The 24,492-nt window shown below is 43.0% G+C and overlaps 1 protein-coding gene across 1 annotated transcript in view; it reads right to left on the bottom strand.

Moving 5' to 3' along the window:
• lekr1 (Leucine-, glutamate- and lysine-rich protein 1) overlaps window positions 1–24,492 on the bottom strand; it is a 56,297-nt gene that overhangs the window by 17,112 nt on the left and 14,693 nt on the right. Inside the window, exons 3-6 of the mRNA XM_076142683.1 lie at window positions 21,564–22,090; window positions 12,042–12,119; window positions 10,132–10,295; window positions 4,183–4,264 (exon numbers count right to left, since the gene is read on the bottom strand). Coding sequence (XP_075998798.1) covers window positions 4,183–4,264; window positions 10,132–10,295; window positions 12,042–12,119; window positions 21,564–22,090 — 851 coding nt within the window. The remainder of the gene's footprint in view (window positions 1–4,182; window positions 4,265–10,131; window positions 10,296–12,041; window positions 12,120–21,563; window positions 22,091–24,492) is intronic.

The following is a 24,492-nucleotide window of genomic DNA, read 5'->3' as shown; positions in this document are numbered from 1 at the left end:
AGGTCCCCTGATCTTACAATCTGCCTATTTAGCTACACTATATCCCTCTTCGCTGTCTGCTGTGCTTGTCCCTAAGTCTTGCTCTCTATCTGTCCCTCCACCTTCTGTCTTCCAGGTCAGAGATGACATGATATCTTACTCCCAACCGCTATTTTTCATCCTCTGCTCTGCCGTTTCTCCTTCTTTCTTTTTTTTCAGGGCTGATAAAGGAGCCGAGAGAGGGAGGGAGGGAGAGAGCAAGAGAGAGAGAGAGAGAGAGAAACAAAATGACTGACTTTTTTGTGTCTGAGATGAAAAGAGGAAAGAGGAAGACAATAGAGAACACAGAGTGAGTTGGAGAATGAGTGTGTGTATATGAGTGTGAGGTGTATGTCCGGTCCATTAGAATTAAGCCAGGCAAGATGTTGCGGCGGAACATGGCCGTTGGATACAGCCTAACATTGTTTTATTGACCACACATGCACAAAAAAAAACTCACTCTTGCACACATCTGAACATACACACGCACAGAGAGAGAGAGAGAGAGAGAGAGAGAGAGAGAGAGAGAGAGAGAGAGAGAGCGAGCGAGCAGATCAGTGATGTCAGCCTTATGAAAACAAGCTGTATCACATCAATCACATCAATCCTTTGCTCTTTCTGTCTTGACCTTCGCTCATTCCATCAGCCACACTTTCATCTCTCCCTTGCTCAGTGCATCCATCCTGTCTTTCATCTGTCCCTCTCCTCCCTCTAATCCATCCTTTCAACCGAGCCTGTGCCTGTGTTTAGCCTCTGATGAAAGGGTGAGCTTGACATTGCCTGCCAATCAGAAGGAAGCTCTCTCCAACAGCTTCTACATACTGCATATGTACATATGTTTGCTAGGGTAGACCATGCGTCAGAGAGAGAGAGAGGGGGGCTGGGGGGGCGGCGGGGGGTTGTTATGCTCACTGTGATCCCAGACATCCGCTTTCAATGTGTACCTGGTCAAAGTACAAATACGATATAGTGGTACTTTTCTTCTGTAGTCATATTTTTTGAGACTTGAGACTCTTCCCCTCATTCTTTAATCCCTCTTTCCTCCTGAACCCATTTTATACATCCTTTCTTTCCTGTCTTGTTTTCTTCCTTTGTTCTGTCATTTTTTTCTTTTTGTGCATCACTGCACATTGACAGAAGGACTTTTGTTCAAATTCACATCACATCCACCAATGCTGGGCAATCAATGCAAAATGATTACAGCAATATCCAGATGAACAACACAGACGTTATAGAAAGAAGAAATTGAGCACAATCAAAAAAAGATCTGGTAGTGTGTAAATCTCTCTCTCTCTCTCTCTCTCTTCTCTCTCTCTCTCTCTCTCTCTCTCTCTCTCTCTCTCTCTCTCTCTCTCTCTCTCTCTCTCTCTCTGAGCATGTGTGTGTGTGCTCATGACAAAACACGCTGCCCTTGAGTGTCTCTCTGGCATGCTGATCAGATTGCATGGTAGGATCAGAAGGATTCCCAAGCTGCTCACTGTCCTTAAACCGCCCCTGAAATATGTGTGTATGCGTGTGTGTGTGTGTGTTTCTATAGTAACACACTGGCGCCACAGAAGAGCAACAGGTGTGGAACGCTGATGTTTGATGGATGTTGGGGTCAAGGGCTGAACAGTTGATATGGCAACACACCTTGCACACAAATAAACCGGTACTTTTTCTTTACGGATCGTGAGAGAATCAAAGGTTTGGAAGCGCCGGTGCTGATATGACATATTGTGAGGCTAACAGGATGCAGAGTAGTATGAAATGACTCACATAACACACACACACACGCACTGGACGGTGGAAGAGGGTGTTTGAACAGGGGGCCAATCAGCATCAAATGAACTGGACAGACAGTGAAAAGTGTGTTAGTCAATCAACTCAGACATCCTAGTGTAGACCTCACCTCACTGTCTTCTACCATGGGAAAAGACAAATTCTTGCTTTCAGTCATCGTTTGAAGCTTATTATATGATATTATCTTGATTCTTGTTAATATATTTTACAAATATATACAGTTACTGATATATTTCACAGTTTCATTCATATTATCGGCAGAATTTGACTGGAGTTTCTAGGTGGCGTTTACCTACAGAATAATGTTGCCGTTAGCTATTTTGTTTTTCATCGACAGTCAGCTTCATTAAACACTGATTTACCTCCAAATTCACAGTTAGACAAAATAATATGTTTTCAGAGCTGCTGTGTAGACTCTGGACAGCAGGTTGGAGCCACTTAAATAAACACTTGAGCCTCTGTTTCCCCCAGCCACGCACAGTCCACACACACACACAGTCAGTATCATGCAATGAAGCCTCGCACATGAGCGCCCCCTCCCCCTCCAAACACCTCATCAGGCAGCATGGCATTAAGGCTGATTCCCCCTGTAGCATATGTCCATATGTCTGGGTGGGTCGCGTGTGTCTGCACAACATCCCCTCCATCCTCACTGTCTCCACCGTGATCTCTGCCTTGTAACGGATGGCATGCACACCTACACACACACACTCACACTACCGTAAGATAAGATAGATAGATAGATAGATAGATAGATAGATAGATAGATAGATAGATAGATAGATAGATAGATAGATAGATAGATAGATAGATAGATAGATAGATAGACAGACAGACAGACAGACAGACAGACAGACAGACAGACAGAATAGCATTTTCCAATTTCAGTCATTGCCATAGCATGTGAGTGCAACTCTACAGGCAGACACAGATACACACACAGACACACACACCTACTATATGACTGCATATGTGATACATAGCACGATGTGTGCCTGTGTGCGTGTTAATATTCTGACAGATCATCAGGTTGACAGACAGTGTGACTTTCTTTTTTCAGCACTGCAGGCTGTCTACACACACACACACACACACATGCATGAACACACATATGTGCATGGAAGCAGATATTTACACTCCATTTGCACTTACTCAACTCGTTCGCACTAAACTAAATGTAACTAATTTATGTCAGCTGACAAACTAGAAAGTGAAATAAAAAAAGCAAGAGTAAGAGGGAGAAGAGGGTGAAACTTCCAGCCGCATATTAAAGTGAGACGTGGGTTTAGGAGTTTGACAGGAAAATGAAACACGTACAACGTCATACGATGGGAGAGATAAGCATATATGTGAATTAATGGTTTGCTTCAAGTCTACGAGTTCAAGATGACAGTGATTCTAATGGGAGAGTTTGTGATGAAAAAGTCTAGGGGAGAGACTGGATGGGGGATCTAAAGGAAGGAGGAAAACATTAGTGAGTAAATGAGTGCTTCATCTTTAGCCTGTCAGGTCAAGTAGCCCTTTAATGCTTTGATTACCACATTCAAGCAACATTTACTATGTACTCCCTTTGTGTGTAGGGGTATGTTTGTGTGCCTGTATGCGTGTAACAGTGTTTGCGGGTGTGTGGGTGTGTGTGCGTGTGTATCGCCATTCCTGTGCGTAAGTGCGGGCTTGTTTGCGTGCATTCTGAGCAGGGGAAACATTGAAACATCATGAGTGACATCACCGAAACAAGATTAAAATGTCAAAAATAACATCATAATTCAGAATGCGAGACATCTGATACACATGATGACACACAGGGCAGAAGGCAATGTCAAGATAAGACCAAATATGGAATAATCTTTCCATTTGGAGAGGTCAAAAACTGCTCATACACACAGACTACTGATGGAAATGTATTTTGTTGTGACAACGATGGTCTGTCTACACACGTTATTTTCCAATCCTGCTCTTTTCCCATTTCAGATTAGTTTCTTGAGTTTAGTGGTGCAGGTATGAAGGAGGTAGGCAAGGGGAAAATGCAAAGGGAGCAGCAAAATCTTTGAACGTATAGAGCTTCATCATCAGCATATTTTCAAAAGCCACAGGGACATACTTTTATGAAGCCTTAAACCCCTGACTAGACCATTGTGTTAGAGTTTAGCTTAGCAGGCCTGGTATGTGGAACATGAGTGTTTCCTGGTTTGGCTGGGACTAGTGTTGCTGTTTAGAAGAATTTGATTGGTTAGGGAAAATTATACATCGAGCCAAGCCCAGCGCTAACCTATTCCTCAACTGGCATATTCCAAATACCAATAGTTCCACCTGCGGCCCCCGTTGTGAGTCCCTCACTTGTGTGTGCTTGCTTGTGTGGGTGTTTATAAGGAAATCACTTACATCAGTTGCTGACTGAGATGTTGTTTCTCTGCAGTAGTTTTCAGAAGTTTCACACTGGACAGCTTCAGCTCCTCTCTTAGCTCTATTGCACGGGGAAGAAATGGGACAGAGACAAGACAGAGAAAGAGATTTAAGTTTGACGCAGTAAAGGCTCACCAGCCAATCGTATGCAGAGATTACAGAAGCCTAGCTGCATTTGAGTCGAATTCCATACTGGCTTAAATCCAGACCTGTCATCGGGGGGAGTTATGAGGTATGACTTACAGAGACAGAGAGAGCAGAGACATGGACAGACAGGCACTTCACACCTGAGCAAGGTGTGTAACCATACACCAAATACAAAAAAATCTCAGAGAAATAAGATTGGAAGAAGAAACAAAACAAGAAAGAAAGAAACCCAAAATGAAAGAGGCACCAGACAGAAACACGAGAGCCCCTGTAATGACAGAGGTGGCAAGGAAAGAAAAAAATAGTAGGGGCTGTAAAGAAAACCAAAGCAGATAATGAAGACAGGGCAGACATAAGGAAACAGTTGGAAACAGAGACGGGAGGGAGAGAGAAAGAGAGAGAGAGAGAGAGGGAGAGGATGGAAGGCAGACAGAGGGAAAATGTGCTCCGGGGAAACCATGAAAGCTTACACCACGGCCTGTCTCTGTTGATGTGTATCTGATACTGAGCCGTTGCTGTATTGCTTCTGTTTCCTCCCTTCACTGTCTGTCCATTTGTACTCTGACAGCCAGGATTGACTGTGTACACAACATTCTGAGACAGCGCAGATGAGAAATCTGACAATTGTAACGCTGTGTGTGTCTTCTCCTTCCCGGGATCTTCCCTTCCTGCCAGCAGACACAGACTTATGATCTTCATTGACCCAGACAGGTAAAATAATATAAGGGTTGAATTATCATTTTTGATGATGACACAAAGTGATGATCAAGTTGATTTTAGGTCAGGATATTCTTTCCTTCTGCCTGCATGTACTAATCACAGAGGGAGACCAAAACATGAACGGCTGGCTACATTTTGAATGAGAAATAACTCCATTGTACCAGCGCAGATATCAATTTGTTTTGCACTGTCAAAGCTGCAAGAAGTAGACCAAATACTCTTTTTCACATTTGTGTGTTTGTATGTGGGTGTGAGAATTTCAGGAAGAAACACTTGACGAGAGAGAGAAAAGCACTCATGTCTGGAAATTTGAGAAATGGAGGCATGTTGGTGTGTTGGGGAAACTTCACTCTGTGCACACAGCTGTCTGAGTGCAAAGATTAAATCTGGTGTCTGAGTGATTTCATATAAAATTTTACATCCGCCTAAGTTGACTCAGTTTGTCTGGATTTGAAAGCAGTACTACTTTCAGAATCTCCTGTAATACTGCACCGGAGTTGAAACTCTATGTGGACTGTGAGTTGGGTCAGGCACAATCTTTTGGGCTTGTTAGCTGAGGAGATACTTGGTTCTGAATTAACAATTGATGCTATATTTGTACAATTTGAAGTGCATGACACTCGTCCTCCCTCTTCTTTACACAGGGTCAAAAAGACAACAGACAAAAGACCAACATTCAGTATTACAGCATGACGCTGTGTCTGACAGTTATGTGCTTGGTTGACGAGCAGTGCGGATGGTGGAGTGTGCCCAGTGTGTGTGTGTGTGTGTCTATATCGAGGGAGTTGTCTATGAGAGTTGTTCAAAGCAGAGCAGCAGGGCACAGTGGCTGTGGCACTGGAGGGCTCTCAAATCAATTCAGCAATGTCAGCTTGACATTTCCTTGCTCTGCACCCCTTACTTTCCCCGTTTCTCTCCCTTAATTCTCTGCAGTCCTTCTTTCGCTCTTCCTCGTCTCAGGCTTTCTCTCTCTTTATCACTTAGTTTCTGTCCTGTTTGTTCTGTTGCTGCGACGTCCTCTCTCTCTGTCTCTCTCTCTCTCTCTCTGTCTCTACAGAAAAAGGGGAGTGTAGGGCGGCCTCCTCAAAGCAGCAATACACCGATAATTGCTTTCGGGTCACTGTGACATGACGAGGGCCACCAGGGTAATGCAACACACACACGCACACACACACACACACACACAAACAGCGGTAGAAGTGCAAATACTTTGGAGCAGGAAAGCGTTGCAAAGAAAGTTAACCAGCTTGCCTGATTTCTACAGTGGTCCTTTTATATGTCACACACACACACACACACTCAGGTTCGCACTCACCCCCTCTCTTTCACAAACACGCATGTACACACCCAGCGCCCCCAGGTTTATATGCTGGGATTTATAACAGTATCAGATAATGTGATGCAGATGGTTGTAACTGTAAGTAACTGTGACCTATAGAACCCTGCGACGCCACATAGTCCTGAAGATTATTTTTTTGAGCACAGAAACACACACACAGACACAATCACACACACAGACACACAGACACACACACACACACTCACACACAAACACACACGCACACACACACAGCAATACCCTGGAATTCTAAGTCCACAGTACTATAATATCACATTTTTTTGTGCTGCAGACCGCACGTATTTGTGGGTGTCTAGTTTATTATCCCTGTAATAAACACAATACATCTAAACCGCAAAAGCCTGGTGTGTAAAAACAACGCTGCACTTCTGGATTCCACAGACCAGTGTGTTGTTGTTGTTGTCGATACAGATTTAGAGCAACAGTATGTCATTTTTTGTATAATTTGCTGAAATTCTCATTACATTCTAATAAGAATCCATTGAGTGCTCTGTGAATGATGTCAGGTCTCTGTAGCGCCTCCTACTGATGACATTTTATGTTACAAAATTCCTACCATTAATCACAAGGGGGATCCTAGTCTGTGTGCCTTCTGTGCATTGGTTTCCTACTCCATCAGTAGTCTTTGTTTTGCTTTGTTTATGCTGTGATCGTCCTCCTTGGGGAGTTATCGTCTTGATTTGTTGCGACAAGACTTTGGGTGCTTCAGGTAGGAAGGAGAGGATAGAGTTGTTCAAAATATCTCCACCATTCCACCCACTCTACACTCTGAAAGCCTGGCACACGCTTGCTGAAGAGGTGGATGCTACAGGCTCAGAAATGGACCAAAATAGTCAAAGCCGTCCTCAAACTAAAACAGGAAAATACACACTACTTTTTTTCTGTTTCAGTCACCCACACATACGCACTTTCTCTTTCACCTCAGCTAGGCCGGTTGTCCATGGAGGCGGATTTGCATCGCTTTGAACACTGCCGGCATTGTTTCAAATTCATTCATTGTTTCAATTGCGACTGCCACAGATGGCAATTTGGCCGTCTGTCACTTCCACACACACACACACACACACCATGTACCAGGCCTTACAGACTGCTGCTTTGTTTGCTTACTGCTATGACGTTATCAACATTTTGCCTGTTATCCTAAAATTATAGTCTAGTATGGATATAGAAATATGCAGTAGATACTCCAGGCTTCCTTCTGAAAAAATTTAATCTAGTACCAGCTGCTCGTTTGTGAAACTATGATGACGTGTTAGTGTAACCTTACAGTTTTGACTGTGGCTCTACAGCCTTCATTGAAAGAGTCACAGGTGGTGATGTGACGTGTGCACCAGCTGATTATCAGAGGTAGGACAAAGTCAATGTTTTGCAAGTAACAAGTAAGTCTCAAGTCTTGGCACTGACGTCCCATGTCAAGGCCAACAATTTCCAAGCCAAATCCAATCCAAGATTATACACCCGTCTTTACATTAGTGACGAGTTTGCTGTTCTCTTCCAAATGGATTAAGGAGACAAAACAAATACAACTAAGAAGAAGCGGTCTTGTAGCTCTTCTGTACCTGCCGTGGATTTCCTGTTCCCTCGAATTGTCAGTAAGAAATCGTTGCACTAAAATGTGCTCTGATTTGGATTCATTTATTTGAGATGTAACCACTCAAAGTCCTACTTTTAGCGTTTTTTAATTAACAAATCCTAATCACAATTAGACACAGACATAAAGAGAAGGCAAGGAACACACACACACACTCACACACACCCACACACACACATGCACGCACACACAAACATAAACACACAAAGTTGCCTTCCAGGTAAATAGATAGCTCTTAGTTTAAGGATGGCCCAGGGTGTTGGCAGATGGCTGCAGTTCAAGGATTGGGCTCGCTCTCACACACTCTCTCTCACACACACAGACACACACACACACACAGTCATACAGTGTCAGCACAGCCGTGCCCTTTCACCTCGTTTCAATGGAAATCCTTTGTGTTCTCTCTCAGTCATGTCAGTCGGCAGAAAAACTCTCACACTATAATTAATCATTCCAACACCTTCAAATCAAGTCATACAAGTCTGAGGCAGCTGACTGCACAACGTGAATAGATTAATTATCTTTACATCTTCCCCGGCTCTCATTGCGTTTCTCTTTGTCCCGCTAACTGTAATACTCCACACCCTTCTCACCTCCTCCCTCTTCTTCTCCACCTAACCAGAAACCACATTCATCTGTTCACATTAAGAAACATCCACCCTAAGAAATCCCCCCCTCCCTTTCTCTCTCTCTTTCTCTCTCTCTTTCTCTCTCTCTCGCTCTCTCTGTGTCAATGCTAACCACAGAAAGCTGACAGACAGGTAGCACAGATTAATTGCCAGCTAACGCCCATATCAGTTTGAGTCACACACACAGACAACTGGTAAGTTATGTGTTTTGTACATGCAGTGTGTGTCCATGTGCTTTTAACACTCTCCACCCCCCCTCCCCCGGCCCACCACCTTGTTTTATTTTGCAACACCTCTGATGTGTTTTTAGCTGAATGTCCTGTCCCGTACCCTGTGTCCCTGTGTGTCCTGTCCTGTGCTTTTGTGTCTTGTACATTCTGCGGTGTAAAAAAATGTGTCCTGTTCTGAGTTCAGTGTGTCCTGTCCTATTTGTTCCAAGCCTCTAGAGTCACAGATCGTACGGACGTGTCACCTGTCTGGGGTTGACATAATAGTGATAAAAGTGATAAAATGCAATAGGTAAATAAGTAAGCAATAATACAAATACTATTGTATTCATCACTACATCAATGGGATTACATTAGGTCATTAGGTCTGATCTGATACGATATGAATTGATTGATCGGGAAAGGGAGAAAATTGAAGAAATAGCTTTTTTGATCATTCATTTGCCACAGAAAAATGTAGATTCTGATCACAAATCTGTCACAGTTGCCCTGACATCCTTTCCTGTTTGTCTTCACGTAATATATTAGAATATATTACCACTATTAAGCAGTGTGAACACCTAGATTTGGGAGAAGATATGCGTCAACGTGTGTGCGTGTGTGTGCGTGCGTGCGCAGCAGCAACCCTTCATGCTCATGTCACTAAACAAACACATATTCACACGGCATCAATATAAACTCACTCTCTCTCTCTCACACACACACACACACACACACACTAGGCAGCTGTGTGGAACGTGCAGCAGAGAGAACAAGACCCACCCATGAGGTGAGCTGGAGGTTAGCTGAGCTCTCCCTTAGGCATTTACTGTCAACGATTAACGCACACATACACACACACACACACACACACACACACACAGGCCGTTGCTGCGATCCTCCAGTTTCTCTCTAAAATGTAAAGTTCACAGTCTCTCATTCACAGACAAACGTATTTCGTCTTGCCTAAACTCTCTTCAAAGGTTGCGAAAGTTTGAGTAGGGATTGTAAACAGAGGTGCACAAACACACATTACCATTGTACACAGTGCCCTCAGAATTAATGTCTGCCACAGTTAAACTAATATTTATCCCTTCCAAGAGATTATTTCCTCTTTGCTTCCTTTATTTCTCTCTCTTTCACGTCAGTTCCATGTCTGAGCGGAAAGAAACTCCCTCTTCTATAAACGACGCTCACTCTGTTCCTCTTTCACTCACTGTGTTTATACTTCTTTAAAACTGAGGACGTTGTGTTGTATGTTTGTGTGTGTGTTACCTGAGAACACCTGTGTGCTGTGCTGCAGGATCTGCGATTTATAGCCCTGCCAGGTCCCTGTCAGCAGGCTGAGGAAACCCCGTACATCTGAAAGTTCACGTCCAGACGAGCGTAGCGTGGAGAGAGTTGAGCACAGGGCCTCCCGCTGCCTCGCACACACACCTCTGACACACACGCACACACAAAAAGTGGAAGAGTTTATTGATATGTGAATACAGAACATGAACAGACAGTTGGTGGTGTCTAAATTCTGACTTGAAACTGTTCAACAAGACACAGTTATGAGGATATTTGTTGTTTTTCCTTAATTAAGTGGCAGTATTTTATTGCTTTGGGACATGAAAATCTAAGGGGAGATTGTTAGCTGTGAGCTTATTAAGAATGGCTGAAAAGAGTTTAGTATGCTGTCATTAATGTATAGACTAAATACTGTATGCTGTAAATCGGAAAGCCACATCACAGATTACATCAGTGGATTCTGCAGATGCTAGAATGTAATTTTCAATTAATTCCCCTTAAAGTCCTAGAGAGAGAGAGAAAGAGAGAGAGAGAGAGAGAGAGAGAGAGAGAGAGACTGAATAAGTGACAAAATGGCAAATGGCTCAAAAACTAAAAGGGTAATCGGAGATAATGCCGGGGAGATGAACAATAACCATGTTGTCCTTAAAAAAAAGAGCACAGACATGTTTTACAGCTCTCTCCTTCCCTCTCTCTCTCTCCTCCATCTTGCTCTCAGAGACATGCTCGGATGAAAAGCACTTTGAGCAACACGGAGGATCACTACCTGAGCTCATAAACACACACAGGCACACATACACACGTACACACACAGACACACAAAGTCGCACTCGTTCAAAAAAAACCACACAAGCATGAACGTGAAAAAACTGGAAAGTGCTGGAATAGAACATTCTGTTATTCCAAGAACACTTTCGAAGGAACATGTGGGTGTGAGCAGTTTGCCATTTTCTTACACATGCACACACACATGCGCACACACAAGTAGGAGCATACACACACACACACACACGCATGTGCCACACAGATGTGTCAAATACACCGGGGGCATACGCACACAGTCTCAAATAAGTAAGCGTAAATGAGTGCACCATCACACAGGCGTGATAGGACGCACACACCAATGGCATTTTGCACACACACACGCAAACGTACATAGTTGGATATTGCATGCAAAGTGAACTTACTGCTTTTTTGAGAGCTCAGCAATACTGAGTGGTTAAAGGTGCTTAAAAATGAGCAGATTTGGAGATGAGACGAGATGGGTTGAGAAGTGTTTTAGGGTTGCGTGTATGTCCTGTATACGTGCGTGCCGAGTGAGGAAGAGCACGGGCAACTGCTTCTCACGAGAGGCAGTTTTATAATGTCAGATGGCATAAATCACAAGGCTGACAGCACCAAATGGAAGAGGAGATACGAGCCAAACCTGTCATCAGTGATAAGGCTAAGCCAGAGAATCAGAGGGAGACAGTCTGTGTGTTTGCTCAGCCAATGGTTTACTCATTTAACCGATTTCAATATCTCACCTCACCTCACCTCTCCCTTCCTCCTCCTCCTTCTCCTCCTCCTCTGTTTTCCGGTCCTTCCCTCCCCGCTTGTCTCTTTATTTCTCATGAATAACCAGCAGGTCAGCAGAATTCCCTTTCTCTTCTCTTTTTATCTCCTCTGTCTGTTATAAAACACTGTTATATCCTATCTGTCCCTGCCTACCTGCTGTGCCTCATGTCAGGGAGTGGGCAGCAAATAAAGCCAAAGCAGACCCGTGCTCGATTTTTGTCATCTTTTATTCCTCTCTGTTGTCCTTTATCGATAGTATCTTTCAAACTAATCACATTTCCCATCTTTCTACCTTCCCTCTCATGTTTATTGTGTTATTCACTTTATGTCTTTACCTGAGAACTTTGCCTTGTTGTTTCTCTTTCTCCAGCAGCCCCTTCGCCTCCTCCCTCACAGAAGCAGCGATTGCCAGCCTGAAAAGGGACAAAGGGGTGGAGGAGAAATGAAAGAGGGTGAAACAGCAATATACACTCATTAGAGTACCTAAGCCAAATGTAATGAAAGTGTTCTCCCGTGGGGGAAAATGAGCTTATAGATGATGCAAGTTTAATGATATAGATGAGGGAGATGCTCGTGCAGAAGTGGAATGAGATGAAAAATTAAAATGAATCTCAGAGGTAACTGATATGAAGAGATGAAGCTCCCTTCAGTCTTTCTCATTTTGGATAATCCAGTAGATAAATTAATATTTGGATAGAAACAGACAGCGGAGCACAAAGGAGACGGAGCAAGAGGACGTCACGAGATTTATGGACAAAGCAATTGCATTGGAAAGGAAAGAATAATGAAATACTATCTGTCTTAAGCTGTTGACTGTTGAGCTATCTAAAGATTTGGAAATACAGGCGGATGTGTCTCAATTTAGGAACAGCACCATAAACACTATATCAGAGGCCTCTCGTGAAACTGATGATGCATTCAGGCACTTCTCCTTAAGTCATAAAGTTTTATCATCTCAGCAGGATGTTGTCTTCATGTGGTCAACATGCAGCTCCAGTAAGTCAGAGGGAAATTTCCATGATGGCTGAGATTACAACGTGAGCTGTGGTGTTTCAATTCGGATCAATGGGGAAATGTTGAAAGATATCTTCCATTATCCAACCCTCTAGTTTTATAATACTTCCAAATCGCTACCATGAGCATCATCTACATCCTGTTGTGGCTTTTTTCATTAGTTGAAGTAATCAATAACTATATGATTGCTGGAACATTTGCCAAAACGGTCAATTGAGATTTCCCAACCTCATGAGTTGAAGAGGCCTGCCTGAATGCTCTGTTAGTAACTCTCCAGCAGACATAGATTATTGAATACTGCAAAAGATACACCGCCTGTATCCTCAAACTTTGGCAACCGCAGGCAACCACAGACATTTCTCAACCATAGTTGGCAGAGCTTTTGAATTATGATAGGCCTTGGTGGAACATTATGACATATTTAGTCTAGAAATGCGGAGGATCTTGCCCCTGAACTGAGTCACGTTTTTTTTCAGACTGATTCATTCCAGACAGGAACAATCAAATCAGAGAGACAGATTCCGGAGAGAAACAAGACACATAAACAGTCAAACTGAGTGACCTGGACATTCAGAAAACAGAGAGAACTCATCCCAGTCTTCTTTAATAAACACCACAAATAAGATCTGACAGCGAGATAGCGAGCAGAATAAACACGAGGAGTGGCGAGGCGTGCAGAGAACAGATAAATATCTGAAACCCAAATCATCATGAGTAAGTTTAATCTTGTGTAATTTCAATGAAATGCAATAATCTTACCAGCAATCTGTAGGTATTGGCAATAACATATATACATGTAAGAGGCTGTACACAGGAAACATTTCAAAGTAAGCAAAACAGCAATATCCTATCTTGTCTACCAATACCTTCCAATTTCCTCTTTTATAAGTTCATAAGTAAATTTGGTACTGTCAGCATGATGTGTATGCTGTACCTCAGCTACAATGAAACGGATGACCTACAAAACTGTTAGACTAGGTTTATGCTTTATTTTATTTATATACTTTATGACACTGGAGGATTAAGCACTATATCCAGGGGGGCAACAGAGGGCAGTGTGAGGGCAGAAACATAAACAGTCACTGGTCTGCACCGGATCACCTCACGATTTCGCCCATTAAATGAGATCTACTGTGCTTTATCTGCTGAGCTTCTCCTCATAACTATTGGACGTTTCGCTGGCTGTCACTGTTGCTGCTCTGCTGAGGTGACAAAAACTGAAATGACTGCCCCCTCCCCCCCGCGATTTGTATTGCATCTTATATCATTGATATCTGCAAAGACGTGCACAACCGAAGCTTCAAACAAACACAGGATATGCGTGTCAGCCTTCATCTGTAGGGGGCAAGTGATGATGTATGAATTACCCGGTGAGTGGGTGGTTCTGTTCTAAATGCTTTTACAGCACAGGATGCTGAACCCTCTCTGCACCTGTGATCCTGTATGTGAAATTCACACCTCAATCGAAAATAGCAAAGTGACAAGGGATGTGGTGAGCTTTTTAATGCCTGTAAGCATATAGAGGATTTAAAAGGAACCTACACAGGCTTACAAGGCAGTGGAAGAGTCGAACAGGACCAGCATTCAGTATTGTAACAGACATCCGTTTATTGTGTGATTGCTGCAGGCTTGGCCTATGGGAGATTGCAGTTATGCTCAGCAAATATTAACTCTTTAACTTCTTCTGGCAAACACTAAAACGGCATGCAATGACAAAAAGGCGCAGATGGGGAGAAACACACAGAAACTGTGACACAGTGCACTGGAAGCTATATTTGTTTCATACTGAATGCTGCCTTTCTACTTGAATGCAGTGTGTTTCAAGTGAATTATACTGTATAAGCAAGTAAAGGTTGATAGGAAATGTCATAATTTATGCTTTATGAAGTATATGTATGTAAGTATATGGGAAGTTAAATTCGAAATATCTGATCTATGAGAAATCATGACAAATATTTGACTTCATTTATGCTGTAGTCCTTGCTTACTTACTTTTAGACGTGCGCGGAATGATGGAGCCTAGCAGTCTGACTAAAGCTCTACTTCAGTTAACACCGATAACACATCAGCAGTGTGTATAGTGTGACTGCGGAAGTGTGTGTGCAAGCGTGGTTTGTGTCTATCTCTGTGTCAGGAAGAGCGGCATGTAAGGGAGCATGAGAGCAAGAGCAAGCGTGCATGTTTCTAGTAATCCTGTCTGTGTGCGTGAATGAGACACTGTGTGTGTGTGTGTGTGTGTGTCTGAGCGTGTGTTTTCAAGTAAATAAGTATGCGTGTGGCTACAGCTCAGCTGATGTGTGTGTGTGTGTGTGTGAGACAGAGAGGGTCAGACTTTCCGTGAGATTTTCATCGTGTCTGTCTGCATGTTTGCCACTTTTGGACCACGTATGAGTGAGCCTGTGATCCTGTGTGTGTATATGTGTGTGTGTGTGTGTGCCTGCGTGTCTGCTTGCCTATGCTTTGTCAGTGATGGCAGTCCAGACTCCCACTGTTCACCCATCTGTCCCCACTGGTTCCAAAGCCAGATCAGAAAGAACACTGCTTCAAGAGGGTTTGTGCTTGTTGCGTGTGTATTTGTGTGTGTGTGTGTGTGCGTGTGTGTGTGTGTGTGAGTGAGTGTTTTGCTTGTGTGCAATTATTCCCAGGGCAGTGGCTGTCAGTGGAATAACAAGGTAGCACAGTGCCAGCGAGTGCGTGCCAGATTAGAGTACCCCCTACCAGCAAGCAACCCAAATCAACTCCCTCGTCAGGACACGCCACACACACACGCACACAGCCATACGCACACATCAGCTACACTGACCTGCTGAATGCAGTTTCATCAACTAAAATACTTGTTTTTGAGTTAATATGTCAAACAGCACCGTGTCTGTGTTAATATTTTTTTTAGGGATTTAGGCTAAAGGTCAACATTTCAAAGCCTATTTTCCCCTAGCAGGCATACTTTCAGCCCATGGCCATGAACAAAATGTGTGTGTCATCACGTCTGCCTTTTATAAATTTAGAACTGGGCCAAAGCTTAAGGGGAATTGCAGTTTTGCTGTTGCTGGCATTCATTTTTGGAACATCCTTCTCCAATCAGATTATGCAACCAGCCATCATTTGCATATAATGTGTGAAGGCCTTTTTTTCCCGTTCTTGCCTACTTTTGTAATGAACTTTTATCGCTCGTATGACACGTTGTCATTTTACGTGTTTGTCTGTCAGCATTATCTACAAGCATATCAAATGGCAGCAAGCAGTCATGGGCTGGCAAGTATGGAGGGCTGTATGGATTGAATGGATAGAACAGAAGAAGACCTAAGAGCTAATATATGCAAAAATGTTAATCTGATGATAATCTTAATTTGGTTGCTTCTCTGAATAAAAATGTTATTGCCTGATAAACTATGACATGATTTCACAAGGAGGAAGCGACGTAATGCATGATACTTTGCCATCACATTTTGGTAAAAGAGACAAACTGGTTGAACGAGCATCACAGTTTTAAATCAACCCCCTCAATACTGTTTTATATTGATATAAACAGATAATATAAGCACACAGATGGAGAAAGAAAATAAATCGGGGGTGATGATGATCAGACAGGTTGAGGCCTTTATTGTCTCTGCCTCATTTTACTCAGCTGGAATTCTGAAGAAAGATGATACATGACATACAAAACATTATAAATCAACATCTCCTTGCTCTACTTATTCCAAAAATAGTTACATACACTATCCAGACCGGCCTGGGTGGACAGCAGGAGCCTCTCTGGAGATTTCAGGAGTTCTGTTTGCTGCATTATGTCATCCCTCCTGTCTCTTCTCTTCTCCTGCCGTCCCTAGTTCACCTTCCCATTTGTCTTTATGTATTGTGTATACTAATCATATCCCGATGAGGACAATGGGTGCAGGAAGGAAAGGTGGCCTGAGACACACACAGTCCACCAGACATATTCTGTTGCAATTCCTGGTTTAGCCACCAGAGACCAGCTCTCAGTATTGTGCCAGGGCTGGAGCTTTAACGTTGGCATTACTGTGACAAAGGGGCTGCCAAGTAGCCTTTGAGCTTTCCACATCTTTTGACATGAGTTGGGATGAATTTGATATTAGAATTAATATGTGATAGCATGTGTGTACTAGGAGTGTGTGTGTTTTGTGCACATGGTGAATATGATATTCTGGCATTTTCTGTCATCATTACAGCTGATATAAAAGCTTTGCCATATCAAAGTGTCATCTGCCCCCCCCCACTGTGTGTGTGTGTGTGTGTGTGTGTCTGTGTGTGTGTGTGTGTGTGTGTGTATGTACTGCACACACTGAGTCCAACACACACATATTCACATACAAACAGGGACACACAAGTGAATTTGTGTGTGCAGCTTTCAAACATTGAAAACATTAAAAATAAATCCTCGGCTTGTCAGAGGCTACTTTAGTGCTTTGATGAAAATTTGATGAAAACAAATTCATAAATGCCTCATCCACTACCCATAATCCTCTGCTGAGGATAAACTTCTGTGTGTACGTGTGCGTGTGTGTACAGTCAAACAGGTCTGGATATATTTTGTTTATAAGTTGTCTGGTAACCACGTCAAAGATAACATAACAACTGTGATCATCAAAGCAGCACACCCACACACACTCAAGTACAAACAATGATATCATATTATGGCTAAGTAAATTACCTTGAAGGCTATGTAAAGCATGTGTCTCCCAGCCTGTCAAATTTAATTAATCAATTAATTAAAGGACCTTTTCTTTTATCTCAGTGTGTTTGACTTGTATGTCTATGGTTGCTATGCTACTGCCTGCTATTGTTGATAACAAATTAAACTTGTCATTGTATGTCTCTGTGTGTGTGTGTGTGTGTGTGTGTGTGCATTTGCATGTGTGTGCATGCATGCGCTCATACACACTGACAGCCAAACGCAACAACCACAACAATATTGTTGTTTTTGTTTTGTTTTGTTGTCATGAGCCCCACATTAAGCAAGCCACCATTAGTTCTGAATGCAGGTCAACTTCTACCAGGGAGTGTTTCCTTCCAGCAAAGCTACACTCCCATACACAATCACACATACACACACAGCACGGTGTGTGTTAGTTTGTCTGTTTGAAGTGGTAACCTGAACTTGAAGTTGGATCAGTACTAATGCCTCAGATCCCAGCTTTGAAGCCTCTCAGCATACAGAGAGGCTTCAAACTGCAGGTAGACATGACACATTACCCAACACACACACACGCTCTCTCACACACACAGAAGGAGAACAAGCATTGTGATTTATGTATTGTTTGCATGGTTGCTAATGGAGACCATAAACAGAGATAAAAAACCCACATGAGGGCAAAACTAATTTGGCGTGAAGTATTCCCTCGAAAGAAATTGATGTCATCCATCATTTGTCGCTCCTTCCACTCATGCCTCCCACCTGCAAGTCACACCACCGAGTGTGTGTCTTTGTGTGTGTGTGTGTGTGTGTGTGTGCGTGTGTTTCGATGATCATCTTTACGATTCATTCTTCATAACTGCAGAGTCAAATTTTTGCGACTGTATGCAAAACTGATTATCCTATGCTTTCCAGATGTGCATGTACACAAACGCACACAGACAAGTAAATGCACACACAGTAGTTACCAGCACAATGAGTCCCACACTGTTTGGATCAGGACTGAGTGCAGCCAGCCAAGAGGAGGCAAGTAGATTTACTTAAATTCCCACACACATTTCTCAACATTACAAGCATTGAATGTACAGAAATGTTTCATCCTGTCTCGATTTAGATGGAATCTGTAGCGCTATCTTTCTCTTTCTTTAATATTTTATGCCCTCTGGCGATTCTGATTCCCCCGCAAAACTCTCTAACCTTCTTTCTGTATCTCCCCACAGCGATATGTTCATCATCCCATACCCCCGTATTCCTCGGCCCTGTCATCATAATATCCACAACTCCTTGTATGTTTCAACTTGTCAAGCCTGTGATATTTGAAAGTCAGCTTTAATTGCTCTCTATGAATTGCGGCGCTCCTCATAGTGCCGTCTTCTGTCACAGACCTGTCATTCACGTGCAAACTCTGACACGCTCGTGCACATGTAGGCATTTATGCAAACAATATGACAAGTGACATTTCAATCAGGTCTGGTTTACATGCAGAGAGAGAGAGAGAGAGAGGGGGGGAGAAGGAGAGAGATAGAGAGGGATCAGTCAATCCAAAGCACACATCACAATCACTTCTCTCATCGTGTAGGAGGGTCGCAGAGGAGGTCAAAAGACTGTTGTGTGTGTTGGTCTGCACAGACATATGGACAGAAATGATGTCATGAGCTCCATTGTGACCCTGCTCAATGGTAAACAGAGATAATTATGTTTTTTTATTAAACTCTACACTCTACAAACAAAATAGAATTTGTTTCTTTTCATTGGTTCAATTATTTGTTTATTTTATATAGCTATTACTTTCACATTTTGTTTCATTTTTAGTTTAGCTTCAGTTTAGTTTAATGACATTTTGATGATTTTCGATGACTGCCAACCTTTTATTTCATTATTTTAGATTTCAAAAAGAAAAGGAAGAAAGCACCAAAAGGTCAGAAGACTCATAGCACAAAATGTAGAATGAATAGTGACAAAGCTTTAATAAACACTCAGGATCTGTTTCTCTGTAGCTTCGGCTATACATGAGAAATGAGTTAAGAAATCTAAAAGTCCTTGATAAAGTAAAAAAACTTTTTTAAGCTTTGTGGACTGATGATGCCTGCTTTCACAGGAGGTCAGTTGTTAGGCCCACGCTCAAATGTACCATATAAACCATTAAACTATTCATCACACACCCACACAGAGCAGCCTTGCTCATACCATACATTTTATAATGAGAATCATATTGCGTTGAATATAAAATCCTTTAACCTTTTCACTTTTCATTAGAATATTCATAAATATTTTCCACTAAGCCCACATCAGAAAGATGAAAATCAAAACTTGCAAGCATTTGCAAAACAGAATCCAAATGTCGAGATCCATTGCTTAAGTGCTCGGCTGGCAAGAAACGTCAATGTTTATGTATTACCCGCTCACGTCATAGACTGGTGAGCCACATGAGATTGACGTGAGCTCACAACAAAAGCTGTACCTATAGAGTCACTGAGGGGGAGGGGAGGGCCATTATTCATAAACATATCTCACATGACAACACAGTCCCACTCCTGCTGTGTAGGAAGCCATCCAGAACATCCTCATTAGCTTCCAAATGCATGCTATCTCACTCTCTTCTCTCTCTTTTTCATGCCTCTTCAATCTGTCCATTAACACAGAGTAAGATGGCGTAAAATTGCAGTGAAGTGCTGATAAATTGCTGATTTAAGTGTTGGGGGATTGGAGCTCAGAGGGGAAAGCAGAAGAGAGTGAGCAAAATGCCAATTACATTCTAAACAGGTTGTGACAGTAATGATTGAATATCCATGAGGAAATGAACAAATATTGCACATCTGGACACAAACAGAACAATACTGAAGTACGGTGAGAATCTTGGCAAGTTGAACAGCTTATAAAGCAGCTGATTTAACAGATAAATACAATAAATACACGCGGAGGAGTAGACACACAGCTAGAAAGAGAGCCGGTGCAGGAGAGAAAATCCACTGTGGTCAATCCATGCCAGCCATTACTGTGCCATCCATCATTATCTATGTCTGATCTCTGAACTTCTGACCCCCGCTTGGCCTGGGAGGCTATAGTGAACAACTGTGTACAGAGCTGTGTGTGTGTGTGTGTGTGTGTGAATGAGAGGCAGTGTATGAGAGAAAAGGAGAGAGCGGCTGGTAATCAGCTTACATTCAAAAACAGATAGTGGATTGATAGCGTAGCAAACACATCACCACAGACACATGTCAGGAAGGGCAGCAAGCTCACAGCACACAGCACAAGGTGACAAGCAAAGTGATCACTACAGGAGATATTAGATGTTATTACATGGATTAAACGCTGTCTACCAAGCCTGAACAAAATAGCAAACAAGCTAGGTCTACCCATAGAGTATAGGGAATTTTATGTGTGTGTGTGTGTGTGTGTGTGTGTGTGTGTGTGTGTGTGTGTGTGTGTGTGTGTGTGTGTGTTTGTATACAAGTGTGTAGTACAGTTTATTGTGCCTTAAAAACTCACCTAGAGTGACCGCTAACATTTGGATGGGGGTGTCTGTTCATGCTTATTACTGGACTGAAAAACACAATCTAACTTTAGGGATATTGAATGGAAATACTTCAGTCAGGTTTCCAATACACCCCCCACCTCTGCACAAACACACACATACTCGTTTTAGCTCACTCTAAAGCATCACCACAAAACAGAATTTCTAGTTACTTAATATGGAAAGTGTTGAAGATAACAGTGGAATATGCTGTGTCATTAAAAAGCCGGTTTTGCGTCTGACACACAAAAGCTCTCTCTCTCTCTCTCTCACTCACTCACTCACTCACTCACTCACTCACTCACTCACTCACTCACTCACTCACTCACTCACTCACTCACTCACTCACCACACACACTCACACACACACACACACACACACACACACACACACACACACACACACACACACACACACACACACACACACACACACACACACACACACAAACCAGCGAGATGCATGAGTTTGTCTGATTTGTCTGAGTGTGTTTTTGTGTTAACAGTGTGACTCATGAGATAATTGCCTCAAGAAGCCTGGCATTAGGGATCATTTCACACCAGGGATGGGAAGCGCACACACACACACACACACACACACACACACACACACACACACGCACGCACACACGCACACACGCACATACAGACAAACTCAGTCACACACACACACCTCACCTTTCCTCCAGCTGTTGAAGGTATTTTCTCAGCTCGTCTGAGTCTTTATAGGCTTTTTGAAGTGCGTCATTCGGAACTTTCTCCTTTTCCTCAGCCGTCCTCTCCAGGTCTTCTCTCTGCTCCCTCAATCTCTCCACCTGTATTTGGAGGTCTCCTCTAAGTCTCCTCTCTCTTTCTTCACTGATTGCCTGACTTCTCTCCTCCACCTCTTCTCTCAGCTTCTCCTTGTCTCGTTCAAACTGCTCTTTTAGAGCCCTGTCCGTCTCCCTGTTCTTCTCTTCCAGCTGTTCTCTCATCGCTTTTTCTTTAGCCTCTGCTTGTGTCTGCACCTCCGAGTGAAGCTCCCTCTCCCATCGCTGCCGGCCCAGCTCCAGTGCCTCTCGCTGGGTCTTCTCTCGCTCGACGACCTTTCTTAGCCCCTGGAGCTCAGCCTCTGTCTGGGCCAGTCTGGTCTGAAGCTGATGGAACTCGTGGAAAATGAGGTAGCTTACACCACAGTAACGACACACCGTCTCACTATGCTCCATCTGAGAGGAGAAAACACACACATAGTTCAATGGGAATGAATTCAAATGATATATTTATATAATTTGTTCTATTTTTAGGGATGGGGACCAAAGCAGGTATGGATGGATTTTGAAATTCAATGAGTGTCATCTATGTAAGCAAATTATAAGTATACTTCTTTAATTATAAGTTGTATAATGACTCTACAGCGTCAAACCTGCACGACTACAGCTGAATTAGAAAAATATACTTTAACTTGACATGTGTGGACTCATTCAGAAAAGATACTTAAGGTTTCCACCTTTGCTGTCAACTACAAAACCTCAGTGGATACACATGCACAGATCCTTCCTAAGATATTCTTTCTACCACTGTCACGGAAAAATAAAATAACCTTTGTGAGTCAGTGTATTGTCTCCGAGCACTTTTTCCAAGCTTAGGAGGGATAAGATCACATCCGCTGCTGTTTCATCTTCATCAGGGCATGTGGCGGGGAGACAGCTGATATCTGGATGACATGCTGACAGCTCAAGTGTCAGAAAAGCCCGAAAACATACTGGTACTAGCTGATGTAAACAAGGTCAGAAGAAGTAGCAAAAGAAAGAAGTTGTGACACGTAAGGAGAATAACACCGTGACAGAACACGTAGTTTAACAGAAGAGGTGACCTTTGGAAGAAAGAAGTGCGTGAAATCACTTACGGCTTATCTGATCGTCTATGTGTTTGTTTCTCTTGCGCTTACATATTTTGGAATTCGGCACAACAAATAAGAAATAAGAAATGGTTGATTCCAAGTGAAAGAAGCATATTGATTTTGGTGCTCTTGTGACATTCAGGCCTAACTTTCTGATTATTATTATTTTCTGTTTTCATCTCGGATTGATTACCATTTATCATTACACAAGATCGTGTGTGTTCTCTTTTCCGAAAAACGATGACTGTAGCTTTCCTTGTTATCCTCATAGCAAGAAGCCGTATTCTCTAGTCCCTCTGTTGTGCTTTGTGTTTAGAGTTAATGACTTGACCTCTCCTGCTGATTTAACTAACCATACAGCCGGTGAGAGAAACTATTTCTATAGCTCCATGTGTTTCTATCCAAATTTAAAATGGTGCTGAACTTTGAATAAGCATTGGCTGCGTTTTCATTACGTGGGTGGAAGAGAGCGAATGGTTAAATGCTGCTTTGTGCTACTGCTTTGCTTATGCAGTGTTCCGTCATTTACATCCCAAAAGCCCGGAATAATCCACATCCCTGTTCTGTGACATCCAATTGACTTTCAAATGTCTGTAAAAAGTTGTTCTCAGTTGCTGTCTTCTCCTCTCTCTCTTTCTGCAGCTACAGGCGGAGAGGTAGAGAGCCTCAAAGCAATGACAGAAACGGCTTCAAACGTGACTGTTCACCTTCCTTGTCATCCCTCTCTTTTTGGTAGGGCAAGGACGCAGAGAGGAGATGACAGAAAGAATGACAGGGAGGTAGACGAGATGGACAGACAGCACACAGCACATCGCTTGGAAGTACTTTCCTACTGACAAATGAGTGACAGGTGACACATTTTTGGAATAAATCCTCTCTCTATCAGTCTCTGCCACTCGATGTTCACCTCACCGGTCTTTCTTTCTCTCTTCCCACCCATCATCACGCCTTATTTGCTGTGTGTTAGCATCTTGTCTATTCAAGTCAGCTCACGCTGTAGAGGGAAAATCTGCCTCATGTCTTTAAGACTGCGGGAGTCTTTCTTATTGTGGGCAAGTCAGAAAGACAGGTGGTGAAATGAGGAGAAACCAAAAGAAAGAGAAGAGAGAGGAGAGTGTGTATTAGTGGAGGGGGGCGGGGGCAGGGGAAGCTGAAAACCCAACAATCTGTTACATTGTGTAGCCACGGAATGGACTCTGGAGAGCAAGAGCTATTATCTCTTTCTAGTGATTGTGCTTGTATGCGTGTGGAGAGAGGGAGTGACGGGGGGAGAAAGAGAGAGTTAGTGTGTGTGTGTGTGTGAACAGGAGGCCCCGGGGGGTTCAGTGTGTACTGTGCAAATATCCTTGTGGTTCCTGCAGGCACAGATAAAATAAAAACGCGTGTGTAGGTGAGTAGGTGTGAGTGTATGCACAGACAGAAACACACACACACCCAAACAAAAAGATGCACAGACAGACAGACATACACTTTAAAATCCACACGGATACAAGCACCAACATGCACAGAGACACAAAGACGGAGACTTAGACAGACACACAAAGGCAAATGTCGTCATATTAGCGTATAACAGACAGACAGATTCACATAACCAATCACTCTTCCCACTCTCACACACACACACACACACACACACACCCTTAGGGCAGGATGTCTGTCACCAGTTCACTGTGTGCTCCCGTGACTGGGTTCAGCCCCGCGGGGAGACCCCCTTGCCCTGGGCACTGA

This window comes from Genypterus blacodes, unplaced genomic scaffold (genome assembly GCF_046128005.1).
Source record: "Genypterus blacodes isolate CSIRO-AG114 ecotype Tasmania unplaced genomic scaffold, CSIRO-AGI_Gbla_v1 ptg000003l_1, whole genome shotgun sequence".
Lineage (NCBI taxonomy): Eukaryota > Metazoa > Chordata > Actinopteri > Ophidiiformes > Ophidiidae > Genypterus > Genypterus blacodes.
This window is presented reverse-complemented; position numbering and strand designations above follow the sequence as displayed.